The sequence below is a fragment of the Bombus bifarius genome, unplaced genomic scaffold (assembly GCF_011952205.1).
Source record: "Bombus bifarius isolate JDL3187 unplaced genomic scaffold, Bbif_JDL3187 scf7180000008163, whole genome shotgun sequence".
In the NCBI taxonomy this organism is placed as follows: Eukaryota; Metazoa; Arthropoda; class Insecta; order Hymenoptera; family Apidae; genus Bombus; species Bombus bifarius.
Window position 1 is genome coordinate 1,003,655 of NW_022884485.1, and position 14,766 is coordinate 1,018,420.

At 33.5% G+C, this 14,766-nt stretch overlaps 2 protein-coding genes across 3 annotated transcripts in view; one reads left to right on the forward strand and one right to left on the reverse strand.

The window, feature by feature from the left end:
- Window positions 1-13,014, forward strand: part of LOC117208882 — a 111,110-nt gene extending 98,096 nt beyond the window's left edge. The window contains exons 3-12 of the mRNA XM_033450382.1: window positions 6,474-6,622; window positions 6,785-6,843; window positions 7,280-7,421; window positions 7,708-7,872; window positions 8,042-8,182; window positions 11,399-11,548; window positions 12,138-12,196; window positions 12,276-12,417; window positions 12,544-12,708; window positions 12,775-13,014. Coding sequence (XP_033306273.1) covers window positions 6,474-6,622; window positions 6,785-6,843; window positions 7,280-7,421; window positions 7,708-7,872; window positions 8,042-8,182; window positions 11,399-11,548; window positions 12,138-12,196; window positions 12,276-12,417; window positions 12,544-12,708; window positions 12,775-12,918 — 1,316 coding nt within the window. The 3' untranslated portion in view covers window positions 12,919-13,014. The remainder of the gene's footprint in view (window positions 1-6,473; window positions 6,623-6,784; window positions 6,844-7,279; window positions 7,422-7,707; window positions 7,873-8,041; window positions 8,183-11,398; window positions 11,549-12,137; window positions 12,197-12,275; window positions 12,418-12,543; window positions 12,709-12,774) is intronic.
- A 79-nt stretch (window positions 13,015-13,093) lies between these two features.
- Window positions 13,094-14,640, reverse strand: LOC117208871 (pyridoxal phosphate homeostasis protein). Of its 2 annotated transcripts, none has more exons than XM_033450336.1 (4): window positions 14,475-14,640; window positions 13,973-14,333; window positions 13,454-13,695; window positions 13,094-13,373 (listed from the first exon to the last, which is right to left on the reverse strand). In XM_033450336.1, exons 1-4 carry the CDS (start codon window positions 14,544-14,546, stop codon window positions 13,272-13,274), a joined length of 777 nt encoding a protein of 258 aa, XP_033306227.1. In that variant the 5' UTR covers window positions 14,547-14,640; the 3' UTR covers window positions 13,094-13,271. The 2 variants fall into 2 exon arrangements, with proteins under 2 accessions (XP_033306227.1, XP_033306228.1); XM_033450337.1 differs by having other exon boundaries at window positions 13,094-13,377; window positions 14,475-14,636.
- Window positions 14,641-14,766: the final 126 nt, after the last annotated feature.

A 14,766-nucleotide genomic window follows, 5' to 3' on the forward strand; every position in this document is an offset into this window, starting at 1 on the left:
ATTAGGTAGACACTCGACGCGAAATTTAATCGACTCGTAGTGAAGGATCACTCGTCCTATGAAACGTACATCTACGCTACTGATTGCAACCGAACTGAATTCGCGAGTAAAGTTTACCGAATAAGCTGAATATTCATTTTAGAGAAACTTAGAAATTCTTTTCCTTTGAAATCACTCGTACAAATACGTATATCAAATATATAAACAACAAATTAAACGTATACACCAGTGATACGATAAGAGAAAATCACCCGTACAACAAGCCTATTTTCATTTACTGTTGAGTAATGTCGAATAATTGCAATGACTTTGTGTTTTTTATCCAATATTTACATACATCAACCTTGAAGCTCGCGAATGATTTGTTGATTGATGGTTTAGTCACCAGCGCTTAGAAGTAACGCTAACAGTGAGAATGCACTTCTTTCCTCTTCTTTCTTTTCGGGAAATATTGACCGATGGATAATATGTTCAAATATTTTCCAGAATTTCCGTGACATAATGTAGTAATTTTTGCAGAATTAAGCGAATAGAGGGAACGTGGATAAATCAATCGGAAAAGATAAAAACCAAATTATCCGAATCCCTTGAAAATCAAAGAGAGGTTCTATCGTCGTCTATTTTTTCATCTCTCTTTTTTTCCCCATCCACTGATTGTTTCGTCCTCGTTCGACTTCCGTACGCGATGTTTTTCACAGAGGCATGCGTTCGCCGGTCGTGCGTGAGACTACGTGCCAAGAATTACGCAACACGGACAATAATTTTGCTGGACGATACAACCATGATGCGGCAGAAACTGCGGAATCCCGGACCGAGTATGCCGGCTGAAAAACCCGTTGCGCTTCCGTTCCCGGAATTCCTGTTCGACGGTCCACGGCATTCTCCTGTTCCTGAATTTAATTAACTCACGGTCCATTTCGCGAATGCGGCCGCGCGGATCGCCCTCGAGGAATCATTGAAGGGAAGATAATGTTTTTACCGGCGAAATTGAGAACGCCTCGGAAGAAACTCGCGCCGCGCGCCGCACAGAAAATGAACCGCCTCCCAACGCAGTTCTGCTCTCTTCAGATACGGCTTTCTCCGCGCTTTTTGATCCGCCGTTATTGTTATTTCAGATTTTTAATTCGATCGATAGATCGATTGGCAAAGTTTCTCGCAACGGGCGGACATTTCTTTCTCGTATGTTTTTCGTCGATGGTTTAGGACGCTACACAAGGATCGTATAAGTATAATATATCGTATGGCGTATACATTAGCATAGAGATACTGCACGGCGAATTAAAAATTATAGAAAAATAATCGAATGTTTATATAACGTATAAATATACACAATTTTCTTCGAAAGGAAGCTTTATTCTGCAAAATTTTATTCTTTTCGATTCGTTTTATTTACGACGAATAACAATTTGCTCGATATTTCGTTCATACGGTGTTATTTAATGCGAAAATATTGCCGCACCTAACATAGTCGTGTTATATAGGAAAAGTTTGCAAAGTATTTTAATAACGATTCATTCTTGCTTTCGAAAGGGAAGCAAATATTTAAGAAATTACAAATGCATAGTTGCTCAACTTAATTTCACTCTATTAAGTGAAAAATCGAATTTTCATTATTTCCTTGACAACGTTAAAGCCTGCCTTCGTATTTAATTTAATCATACTGTTACGTAACAAGCGAATAATGAAATAATAACTGTGAAAGAATTAACGTTAATTGACAAAGAAAACTTTCGTTTATTAAATAGCATAGTTTATTAAATGACAATACCTAAAATAAAATTAATTTTCAATTCTAAAAGGATGTTCGATGTTGTAATACCGTGAATCATCAGATAATAGTCGATTCATCCTCCCAATAATTAAACCAGATAGTGCAATATACTTAAATTCGTGGTAGTTTTTACTGGTTCGATGAAAAAAAAAATACCAAAACCGCTAAATAATTTCAATGTCAAATACCATATACCGGCATCACTCACTTTTTCAAAAGCGGAACAGATTTCATTCTGGAAACCTATTAACCGAGGACCGTACTACAATGGAAAAGCAGTGACGCTACGATACAATTGAACGTCGTAATTACAAATTTCTATTAAATATTTTCAACAACACGGAATATTCAGAAGCAAATTGAAACATTTTTATGCATCTCGTATGAAACAGGAAAGCGTTTGATCAAATATATTTATACAAGCAAATTAACTTGCGGAAATTGTAGATAGTAAAATCACTTTTGCTGTATAAATAAAGCAAAGTCAACGATCGCGATAAATTATTTTTACTTCTAAATATCTGAAAGTATCCGCGTTTTTTAATTGCTTTCAATATTGTTTCAACGTGAAAAATCACTAACAACGTTGTACAGTCGGCCGTTTATATGCGAATTGTTAACTAAAAATTTGATAATTCAATCGGTCAATTTCGGTCGATCGTTCAATATCGAATACAGCATATTCAATTTATCGTGGTGATATTGTTTGAAACAGGCTTGAAATTGCACGCGAAGCTTACGAATCTTTCGGAGGAAATTTTCCGTACGGCTCGATCTACGTGGATGAATTCAATTCTGCCGCGCTATTCGTAATTAATCCGCGTCTTCCAAAAGAGCGTTCCGCATTCCCGGTATGGCCGTAACCACAAATGATTAGAGCTACATTTCCGGTGGCGTGGACGTGCGCGGCGACGTTAAATCGAAGGATTTGCGGTCTTCTTGGATCTCGGTATTTCCACGATGCATGCATCGCGAGAATCAGGTAGGTAACGAAGGAAAAGTGGGTCAACCAGTTTACAAGCTCGTGATCGATTCTCCTAGCCCGTGACCACGCTCTGCCATTGTATTGTGTATCGAACTATTTTCTCAAAAACGAAGCAATCAATTTGTCGCATTGAGAATGTGCTCCAATCGTCTGCGAGCTTCGCGGAACCCATTACGTACTGAAACGAATGAAATATTTATTTACACGCGCAAGATATTTAATGACACTTAAATATTAAATATTATATATAAAATATATTAGAGGATTCGTTAGAGCGAATTCATTGTCAGCAACGACAAAATGTACATAGCGTTAATTTTATGTAACACGACTGTAATTTCCTGTCTATTTTTAAACAAACCATTTGCAAGTCTACGATTATATTCTTGTTTGTTACATTAAATATCGTTGTCAATGACATGACACGAGCTAACTAATCTATATTTAATCGTAATAATTACCCTGCAAAACCTGATAACATGTACCTACGTAACACCTATATGTATCAACTCTATCGTTAGAAAAACACTTCTAACGTTTGAGAATATTATAGAACAAAGTATTTTTCTGTATAGAATGCTACGGCATAATAATACAGGATTTTAGATTCCTCGTTATAAAGGCTTGTAAAATGAAATTCATTAACGGTATATTATGTTGTATTTATATAATATATTTCTATTTATATCTCTATATTTACGTATATTTTGTAGTATCGAATTCAAATACTTGAAAATGTTATGTATTAAAAATTTGTCTTTTTCTCTGAACATCTATTAGGTTGTCCTAAAAGTTGCTTTCGTTTTAGAAGAAAATAATAGATGCACAACATTTTTTGTTTTAATGAAAACGAAACGTGCCCTACGATAGCCAGAAGACGGTCGACGACATTTGATAGATTAGGTTTCACGTTTGTGTCGACGTAACCAGATAAAGCAGCCAGATAAAGCAGATTTGCAGATAGCGAAAGACATTTTTGGGACAACCTAATATAATCGGTTTACTTTAGGTTTAGTTATTTCTTTATTTTTGAAACCTTCGAGTTTGCATTCAAGGCTGAACAGAAGTACTTTCACCTCGAGCGACCAGTTTAATTTATTTGAAATACATTTGAAATACTCCTGAGGAATATTTCTCATTATGTTTCGCAAAATAAAGTCGAACAGCATGATAGAATTTTAAAAAGCTAAGTTTATTACGGAAGAAGGATTTGATTCGTAAAATAATCCTTTACGTTACATGGGATTGCATCGTTGCATTAGGCAGAGAAATACTAGATTATTTCAAAGTCATCCGGTGTATGAATAAGAGCAAATGAAACAATAGTTACATCACCAAGTAAAATGACATTACATTTTATATCCCTGTTTATCCTTAAAATGAAACCGAAAATGTATTCTGTAAGCAAATGTAACAATTCGTGCAATATCAAAAAACTTTTAATAATAAATCAATATCACATTAATCATAAAAGTTTATGGATAAAAGTTACATATTTTTCTTGATAATTTAATTCTTGATAATTAATTCTTGGCAACACATTCTATTCAATATGCTAGTTTCAGGATTATTATTATTTTGTCACGATGAGATGAGAATATTTTTATCTATTTTATAATCGCCCAACTTCTTCAAACGCTTTCTAAATAAATTTTCTCAAATACTTCGAACAGCTTCTAACAGTGTATCGTTTATTTCGGTCTGTCCGGTACATACTAAATTCTAACGAAATCTAACGATCTGAAAGTGCGACAAATATCGAAGAGGAAAAGCAAAGGAGGTGATACCTCCATACTCGTAACAAGTTGAAACCGGTTGAGCCTGCGCAGCGCTCTCTTATTCGCTACTTGAAAAGGAGGACATATGGTAGATACGCTGGCATTTATAAAGAGACTGGAGAGCTAACTCCTTTAGATAGCTCGCAGTTATCTGGTAGTATACCATTGGAAAACTCGTATTTGAATTTACTTTACTCGTCTTCGTTTATCTGCCACATATCATCCTTGTTTTCGTCGTCCGAAGATCCGACTATAACCGGTACGAAGTTTCATGGACAGTGCTTTCAGTTTTTGATTTAACGTTGATCTTAATTGTCAATTGTGTTTTTGCCGAATAAAGTAGAATCCCATTGTTGTACAGCTATTGCTTGAGAGTGAAGTTCGATATGTCATTTTGCTACACGATTATCGATTTGGTGCATGGTGGAGATAACCAGACAAGGAGTGTTTACTTCAAGTGTGCCTGTAGTCCTTTAAAACTGTGAACGAATAATACAGAGAAAATATTTAATCTTGTAACGATAAAAAGTTGATCCATAACGCAACTTGTTTGGCGCAACAGGCATGCCATATATGCTTGGCTGTTTTTAAGTTAATAGATCCAATGTTTTTAAACGTAACGTATTAATAAGTTAAACCAATGTATTACATTACATTTTTCACGCTATATTAATATATTTCTGTACACTAATTTATATATATTATATATATAGCAAACGTAACTTTGTAGTTATATAAAGGTATAGATTTTTTAGAAAATACTGGCACATTTGAATAAACATCGATATAAAAATTACTTGCGACTGTATCGAATAAATATAAAGTGATATAGTTACTAGGCTTTTTTATATTAACTAGTGTATAGCAGTAAGGAGTTCATTGAAGACGCGATGAACCGGCTATTGCATGATGGAAAGTTATTTAGTATTTCCGCTGACCTAAATAACTATCATGCGTAACTCTGAGATAGAAAGAAACTTCGTGGGACGGTACAGAGGCAAAGGAATTATTAATCTCAGTGGCCTCCACCATTTTCGGCCAATACGGTGTTTAACTTTGAGATTGTATCGAGTTGTGCGAAAAACAACTAATCGGCATTCCTTCGGGGAACTTCCTTCTATCTCCGCACTGTACTCTTTTCCCCTCTTAATCGTTACGATCTCAATACTGAGTCATGCCATTGTTACGTGCACAAATACGTGGATACACGTATACACGTAACTTTCCATCTATGTACGATATACAGCATGTCCAATTTATCTCGAACCGCTGAAATATCTCGAAAAAAACACGATGATACAAAAAAATATTTCAGAAAAAAATTGCACAGCGTTGAGGGGGACATACTATGCTCTTGTGTATTTAATCTTGCGATAACCTTGAGAGTGGCATTACAATTTTATTACGTATTCTTGTAGCTGACGTTTGTAGCAAACGTTTTCAAAATACCATAAACCCGTATCGTTCGCGCGATCCGTTATCGAGATACGAACTTTAAAATCCGATGTGTCGCCGGCATTAGCGTTATCCGATGTGCACCATAGAGAGATGTCAAGGTTATCGTAAGGTCAAGTACACGAGAGTGTACTATATCCTCCACGATATCGAGCAGTATTTTTCTGAAACGTTTTTTCGTATGATTCGTGTTCACTGTATATTATATCTATATTCAATGTATCTATAAATCGTATCGTTAAAACTTTTCTTCTGTCGCACGTCTGTTGAATAGTCGAAACGATCACATATTTCCTTATTTAAATTAACGCATAATCATTTCGCAATAAGTAAATAAATTTATTTCTAGTTTTAATATTATAGTATAATTTTATAATTGTTTAAGTAATAACCAGTCTAAATTTTATTTCTATTTTTAATTCTACACGTCAGTCCGAATCGAAGTCAGCGAGTTTCTTAAATGACGCATTACATACCGTTACAGAAATCAAAATGCCAATTGATTTTTATCAACTTCCTGGAAGCGCTCCGTGCCGTGCCGCTGCATTGGCGGCTGCCGCGCTTGGTATCGAAATGAATTTTAAGGAAGTTGCTTTAATGAACGGAGATAACTTAAAACCAGAATATTTGAAGGTACGTGTAATTGATATAAGCTAAACATAACTCTATTACACTTGTATCGAATTCTATTAAAGCAAGAAATTAATATCTTGTATCGAATACTCGAATATTTTATTACATTTATATTTACTTTTAATATTTTTGGTAATATATTTGATGTCTCCTTATGTACAGATGAACCCACAGCACACGATACCTACAATCGATGATAATGGTTTCTACTTGTGGGAAAGGTGAAATTGATTGATACATTATATTATGAATACTTCTTTAATTTCAAAGAATCTCGTTCTTTTTTCTCAATACGATGATCTACCGTTTGTATGCTATTATATAAGTATACCTGCACCTAAATACCCATACGATTACAGTGCGTATGATCAGGCGAAAATTATTCAGATAACAGACTGGCAGGAATTTAATAAATTGATCATTAACTAACATTTCGTTCCAAGAAATAGAATCCTATTATCGCTCTAACGCTATTTTGTAATTCTGTTGCGATTGCGTCTTTCCTTTCGGTAGATTTGCACTTTCTGTCTTACAAGTCTGTGTTACAGTTTTCATGTATAGAGTATTCCAGTAATCTAATACGAGCGAGCAATTAGAATAATTAACAAGATCAGGAATAAAAACGTATAGACGTTATGTACATTCTTTTTCTTTCAGTCGGGCTATTATGACATACCTGGTGAATCAATATGGTAAGAATGACTCCTTATATCCAAAGGATCCGAAGAAACGCGCGGTCGTTGACCAAAGGTTGTATTTCGACGCCTGCACTCTGTATAAATCTTTCGCAGACTATTACGTAAGTTTAAAGCCATTTAGTGACTTTTTATGGCGCATTGAAAGGAATTTCTATGTTACATGATGTTGCTAGATTTTTTTAAATAAAAAACTAACTTAATAGATTCTCACATATTTCATTATGCGTGGTATTCGTAAATAATTTCTTTTATTCTTATAAAAGTAGACAATTTAGGTGATATATACATGATTTTCTCGTCGAATCGTTTAAAACCGCTATTTAATCTTTTATTTTAGAACGTGTATGAAGCGAATAATTAATTAGCGATCTTAACATTTTTCATTAGTATCCTATAATCTTCGCCAAAGCCCCTAAAGATCAAGCGAAATACGAAGCTATTGGCACAGCCATGTCTTTCCTTAATACATTCCTCGAAGGACAAGACTACGTGGCAGGAGAGAACATGACTCTTGCTGACCTGTCCATTGTGGCCACCGTGTCCACGATAGAGGTAATTTCCTTGAAAATATTATCTTATCAAAATATATGTTATGTTACATTGATAATAATATGACAGTAACGCCACTATCAAGAGACTTAGAAAAAAAGTCATAAAAAAGAGTTTTAGAGAACTCTTTTATATAAAGTCACATTTATTCGTTACATCATTTTAACAACAGGCCATGGACTACAATCTCAGCAAATACAAAAATGTGACCAAATGGTATGCAAAGATCAAGTCGGAAGCTCCAAAATACGAGGAGTACAACAACGCAGGCGTAAAGGCATTCAAGGATTTGGTGCATAACATGACGAAAAAGTGAAAAGCGAAACGCAATAACAATATTCGAAACCATGATTTCTTTTATGTGAATTCTATATGAATAAATTTTTTATCGTTCCCTTTTACAGAGAGGAATTCTGCTTACGTATAATTAAAGAGTCTAAATGATACATATATAATTGCCTTATATGTACTGTTATTGTTTTATATTTTGCAAAGGTTCTATTTATTATTATTAATACCGTCAAAAAATGTCTCGACATTATCAATTACGTCAACTCCAACTTCGCTCAATTTTCAGAAGCGCTTCACACGAGATCATCGTCCACCCAACTAATTTAATTGTCAGATCGGTAATTAACGTAAACGTAAATAAGAATGTTGGGCCGAAGTCACGCAGCCTTTCGTTACGACTGAAATTTTTCTTAGAACTCGTTCATTTTCTCGACACCATTCGAAAACAATTTGTACGTGGCGTTACTCGTTCATCGTCGAAAGCAATCAACCAATGACACCAGCATGGCATCATCAGCAGTCAACGTGTTACAAATGGAAACTTTACCAGTGAATAAGCACCAGCCAATATTCGATTGTTTTAACGAATATTATTTCACACATGAATATTTTCCTTCAGCGTATTTACAAGCGAGAAATCGAATTCGTTAATGCTCGTTCACACTCGTTCATGCTCGCAATACTGGCCACGTTTGTTCGTTCATGTTCGTTCATGCTTGTCCGCGTTGTTCGTCAAGTGTAGATCCGGCTCAGAATGCTCGTAAATGCTATTGCGGAGTCGTTATAGCAGCACATCGACGCGTATACACTATCGAACCTATTTTTCTCCTGAAATTCTAAAAATTGGCAAACATTAAGTTCCAAAAATATTAATACATTGCATATTCATATCGCCATATGTGTATACTGAATTTTACATAGTTTCATGTTAGTTTTCGTACGAATTGAGGTAACCAACAACATCGTTACGTATCTAATTCTGTTTAATTTGATTGTCTCCTACGGTGACGTTGTTTTAATATAGAAACGAACGAAAGAAATAATTCTACATGAAGAATGAAATAAAAAATATATCGCAAATTTTGAGAACTAAAAACACGTTGTAATAGTCGTCAGCTTGACGTTCACATACGGTGAAAAAGAACTGTTTCGAACCCATTTAAGGTAAAATTACCATTACCACGCACGATACAGTAAATAGTGGAATCAGCATCAAATACGTATTAATGAACCCTGTAATTATAGTAGCCACTTGCTGTTCGCAGTGCGACCAATTTACTTCAGCAATGACCATCCTTTTGATTCGATGTTCATTTGCTAATTATCCTCGACCTCGGTTTCACGTACGTTTTAATTACACTGCAATGATCGGTAAAACACTTTCATCGATAGTTGCTTTTCTTTTTGCTATAACCAAACGGGAAAGATCTTTTCGTTTCCACGAGGAAACTTTGAGTCCTATCGTAAAACATCCCCTAATGAATAAAATAAAAATATCATTAAACAAGAATAAATACTTTTAATAGTTTTAGAAGGAAATGATATTTACATAAAAGTGTGATCATTTGTGATTGCTTCTAAGTTAAAACAATTTATTTAAATATGTATTACGCGGTCGTTGAATCCGCATTAATTTTAACTGAACCAGGGATTTTTATACAAATTTATATTTTTACGAACACAAGTAAAGAAATAGAACTTAAATAGAGACTCGTTTTGCTTATTAAAGATTATAACGAGTACTTTACTTTGCGTATTTCCGATATTTTATATAATTTTACGTATTAAACATATTCTATACACTTCTGTCTCTTTAACGAATACTTTTAGTGTGTAGATACTTTCTACAGCCATTACATACATGTACATACATATATTATTATATGTATATGTACATCGAATGAGTCAGCGCACAAGCTCTACTCACAATCAATTCACCTGTACGAATAAGATAAAGCATATTCATACCTTTCCTACCGTTCACAAGGAACGATCGCACTAATATTTCTCGAGACAGTGATAATAATTATTAAAAAGGAATTTGATACCACACGCCAGTTGTAAAATTATTACTATTACGAAAAGGTAGCAGTTATTTCTTTGCATGTTCGTGATCGTGTTCACTGCTTCGTATACCGATTATAAAGGGCACCAAGATTTATTGATAAATTAAAATTTGTTTATTTGTTAGATTTATTTCTAAATTAAGAAACTCTCGACAAGTAAGAAGTATGATTTTGAATTTATCGTATACATATGCCCAATTCTCGTTGTTAGACAGTTCAATGAGTCGCCTTCTTTACGTTGTTTGTACGTACGCTTGAACTGTTTCGCGTGTATCGATTGCTTGTTAATGGCGCACGCACGTAGCAGTACTTTACTACACATGTAGTTCCAGATCACGTATATATAGGTTCGTCGTATGAAAAATAGTTCTCTATCGATTACATCGATTGAAAACAAAACTGTGGCAATACGCTTCAATCGGCCAAGAGATGAAACCCTTACTTGCCGCGCGCTTCCGCGCGTGTTGCGCTTTGGAAACGGTTCCCATCGAATTTCAGTTCGGCAATCTCGCCATCGCTCGTTCCATTCGTCGTAAGAGCAAACGAATTCTTTCCTCTTTCCAATTTTTTATCGCTCTTTTCTGTTTTGTTTCTCTTTTATACCTTTTTTCGATGCAAATTCTCGATCTTTATTGGACTTCAACTAAAACCGAATATTCATGGTGCAAACATTGGAAAATCTCACAATAACTCTTGGCATTGTTCAACAATGACGAAAAGAATGTGCCATAGGACGTATTAAATGCGAAGTAAGGTACACAGGATAGTTCTGTAACTTTCGTATGTGTGTATATTGATTTAGTTAGCGATATTGATTCTATCGAAAATCGTTGTGAACGAAACCGGCGCCGCTGAAAAAAGGGGGCGTGTAATGGAATATTTCAATACTTTTCACTGACGGTCTCGAAAGTTTTAAAGTTGCAACGAAATATTTTTTCGATAACGTTGAAACGATACTTCGCTAGCATGTGATACGCGGCAAATGTTTAATTGCATTGAGCGGCAATTCGCAAGCTACACGTGTGTTTAAAATGTTCAACCAGTTAATTATTGTTAATGATTTCTATCTATCCTTTGCGAGGAATTATATTATACTTTCAGTCATACTGCGTGCTACCATCGTGAATTTTAATTACATTGTAACTGATGTTGAAATATATTCTTTTAGTTAACAAGCAATCATGTCAGTGGATCTGTATTACACGCCAATGAGTTCACCCTGCAGAGCGGTTCTCTTGACTGCCGAGGCCATTGGTATTACTTTAAATTTAATAGAAATCAATTTATTTGAAGGCGAACATCTAAAGCCAGAATTTGAACAGGTCAGCGTGCTTAAATATGTCTTGTGTTATCTATTCTTTACGAAGTTTACTATATTGCATATTATTGTAACATTTCGTCTCTTCTAGTTCACCCTCGGAAATGTACTGTTCATAATTTAGATAAATTTTCATATTTTCGGAGCAAATAACATATCTATATTGGTATATTTCCATGAAGTTAATCCATAACATAAAGAAATACGTTTTATACATTCAATTGGCAATCGATTGTGATAGCATGTCGAATGTGGTCAACATAAAACCGCAAAAGGTTAAAAATCTTAAATAAATATCAAGAGTCATTTACGTAATAATGTCAATTGAAATATTATTATTATCAATACACTATATTACACGGACCTATCAAATTAATAATGTACGGTCAACGAAACATTATACGCTTCCTCGATTATACAGCATTCGCAACAGTTAACTGAAAGTAATTAATTAGAGGACTACGTTTATTCTGTTTTATTTCGTTCTTCGATATTTCGCTATTCGTTTTATTCGATACCTACACAGTATGTGTTAAAATGAAATTTTACAGTAATGCGTAAAATAACATATGGCGATTATATTCCTATTATAGCTGAATCCACAGAAAACTGTCCCGTTTCTTGTAGACGGCGATTACAAACTATCTGAAAGGTTTGTAATTAATTAATACGCAATGTGTATCATTTTCGTTTCTTATCATCCTTTAATCTCTTTCAATAAACGATTGCAGTCGAGCCATCATGTCATATTTAGTTGATCAATATGGTAAAAACATTCGTCTAAATCCGCAAACACCGGCTGGTCGAGCATTGGTCAATCATCGATTACATTTTGATATTGGTACCTTGTATAGGGGCATGAAAAATTATTATGTAAGTTATTCAAAATTAAACCACTTTTATATCTTTCTTGTGTTTTCTTCCTTTTTGAAATAGGAGAAGTAAGGTGAGAATATAAAATAAATGATTATATCCTGAAACCGAACGAACTTGTTACAGTATCCAGTTGTGTTTAGAGGGGCAAATTACAATCCAGAATATTACAAGGTACTCGAAGGCGCGTTTGATGTCCTCGATAAATTTCTAAATGGGCAAGATTACGTCGCTGGACGCAATTTGACCATCGCCGATCTCGCATTGGCAGCCACTGTATCAACATCGGAGGTATACATACATCATGAGAAAAAGGGAACGTTAATTGGAGATTTAAATGATGGTTACTGATCGTAGGTTTTCGGTTTCGAGGTGGAGAAATACGTGAATGTTGCTAAATGGATGGAGAGAATAAAATCATCCGCGCCAGGTTATCGTAAAGCCAATGGTGAAGGATTAGAAATAATGAAAAAATTGGCCGATAATGCAAAAAAAGAGTAATCTATGCCACTATTGATATATTGGCATGTTATTTGTTAAATTTAGTAAAATTGTAGAAAGTAGAAAGTAATAAAGTAAGCCTTCCTTAGAAATACATTGAGACTTTATGATCACTCTGTATTTATCCATTTAAGGAGAGAAATAATCATTTAAGGACTTTACGATATCGTCCAACTCTTTATACATATTTTATCTATCTATCGATACATATATGAGAAGTATTTTATCTAACTTTATTACTTGAAATTATTAAAATTTTTCCAAAATGTTTCCTACAACAGTAGTATATTACTGTAGAGACCGACCAACCTACACATCATAAATTATATTTATAACGATATTATACAATATATTTATACAAATATTATACAAAAAATATGTATTTCATTAGGTATCCTTTTTCGCTCTTTCCCCAAATATAGCAGTACCAACTCTAATATTAGTACTTCCCAACTCTACCTGCATAAAGATAATATCATATTTTAATACGTGTCTGACATTTTTAAGAAAGTATAACAATTTCTAATAAAATTACCGCATGTTCATAATCATTTGACATTCCCATTGATAACTCTATCTTATTTAAGTCAATACCCAATTCTTTTGAAACTTTTTCTCTACATTCTTTCAGACACAAAAAATCAGGATTTGGTCCTTTAGCGAGATCATGTCCAAACGTGCCTATTGTCATAAGACCTACAAATTCTAAACTTGTACAGTTATCAATAATATGCTGAACAAGAGTACAAACATCTGTGATTTCGCAACCACTCTTTTCTGAAAATGTAAATTTATAATATATTTAACTTACTAAATTATAAAATCAGAATAATCCTAATAACTAGAAGCCAAGACATAGTTTACATTTATTTGAACTTTCTTATTTGAAGATGAAACAAAAATTTTGCATGAATTTCATATTTTTAAGGTCGTATAAATATTATGTTAGGAAGATTGAATATAATAAAACATGCAATATTTTTGTTCATAATATTTTCATATAGAAATATACACAATAATCGTAACCAATTACTAGAATTACAATATGTAATACCTTGTTCGTTGCTAGTATTCACCTGTACCATTACTTTTAATTTCAAATTTTCATGTACTCTAATTTTAGACCAAGACGTATTTAATGCTGATGCAAGTTTTTCATTATCTATTGTTTCAATAATATACAAATTTGGAGTAGTTAATAATTTGTTTATTTTATTACGTTGAAGATGGCCAATAAAATGCCAACGTATATCTGTACATGTTTCTAAAATACTTGAGTGATTTCCTTTTTCAACTAATTCATTGACATAATTTTCTCCAAAATGTCTTTGACCAGCTTTATACGCATCCACAATTAATTCAACTGATTTCAATTTACTCACAGCTACTAAACGTGGCTCAAAATACTTGTATTCCTGTGAAAAGGAGGTTAAATATACAAATTATTACTATTAAAACATGTCTCTAGTGTTTTATGTTTATATTTTTATTTAATCTATTTACATAATTCCAAAATAATTATCATTATATAAATTTATATAATATTTATAACATACGGGTAGCCTTCTAGCAGAAGCAGCAATAATTTTATCTTGCACTACTTTTAAATTCGTTACCAATTCGGCCATTTTGACTACTTTTTAATCTTTTTTTTATAACATTTTTTATCACTACGAATAAATTAAGATGATATTATACTATTATATAATACTTAAATAATACTTTATCTATGGTTTTTAATACATATAATAAATATGTATTACACATTTTATTTAAAAGAACTGTTCCGACTAAGATAAAACAAATTTGTTATTAAATTACTGTGTGTAGCATTATAAGAAACCATAA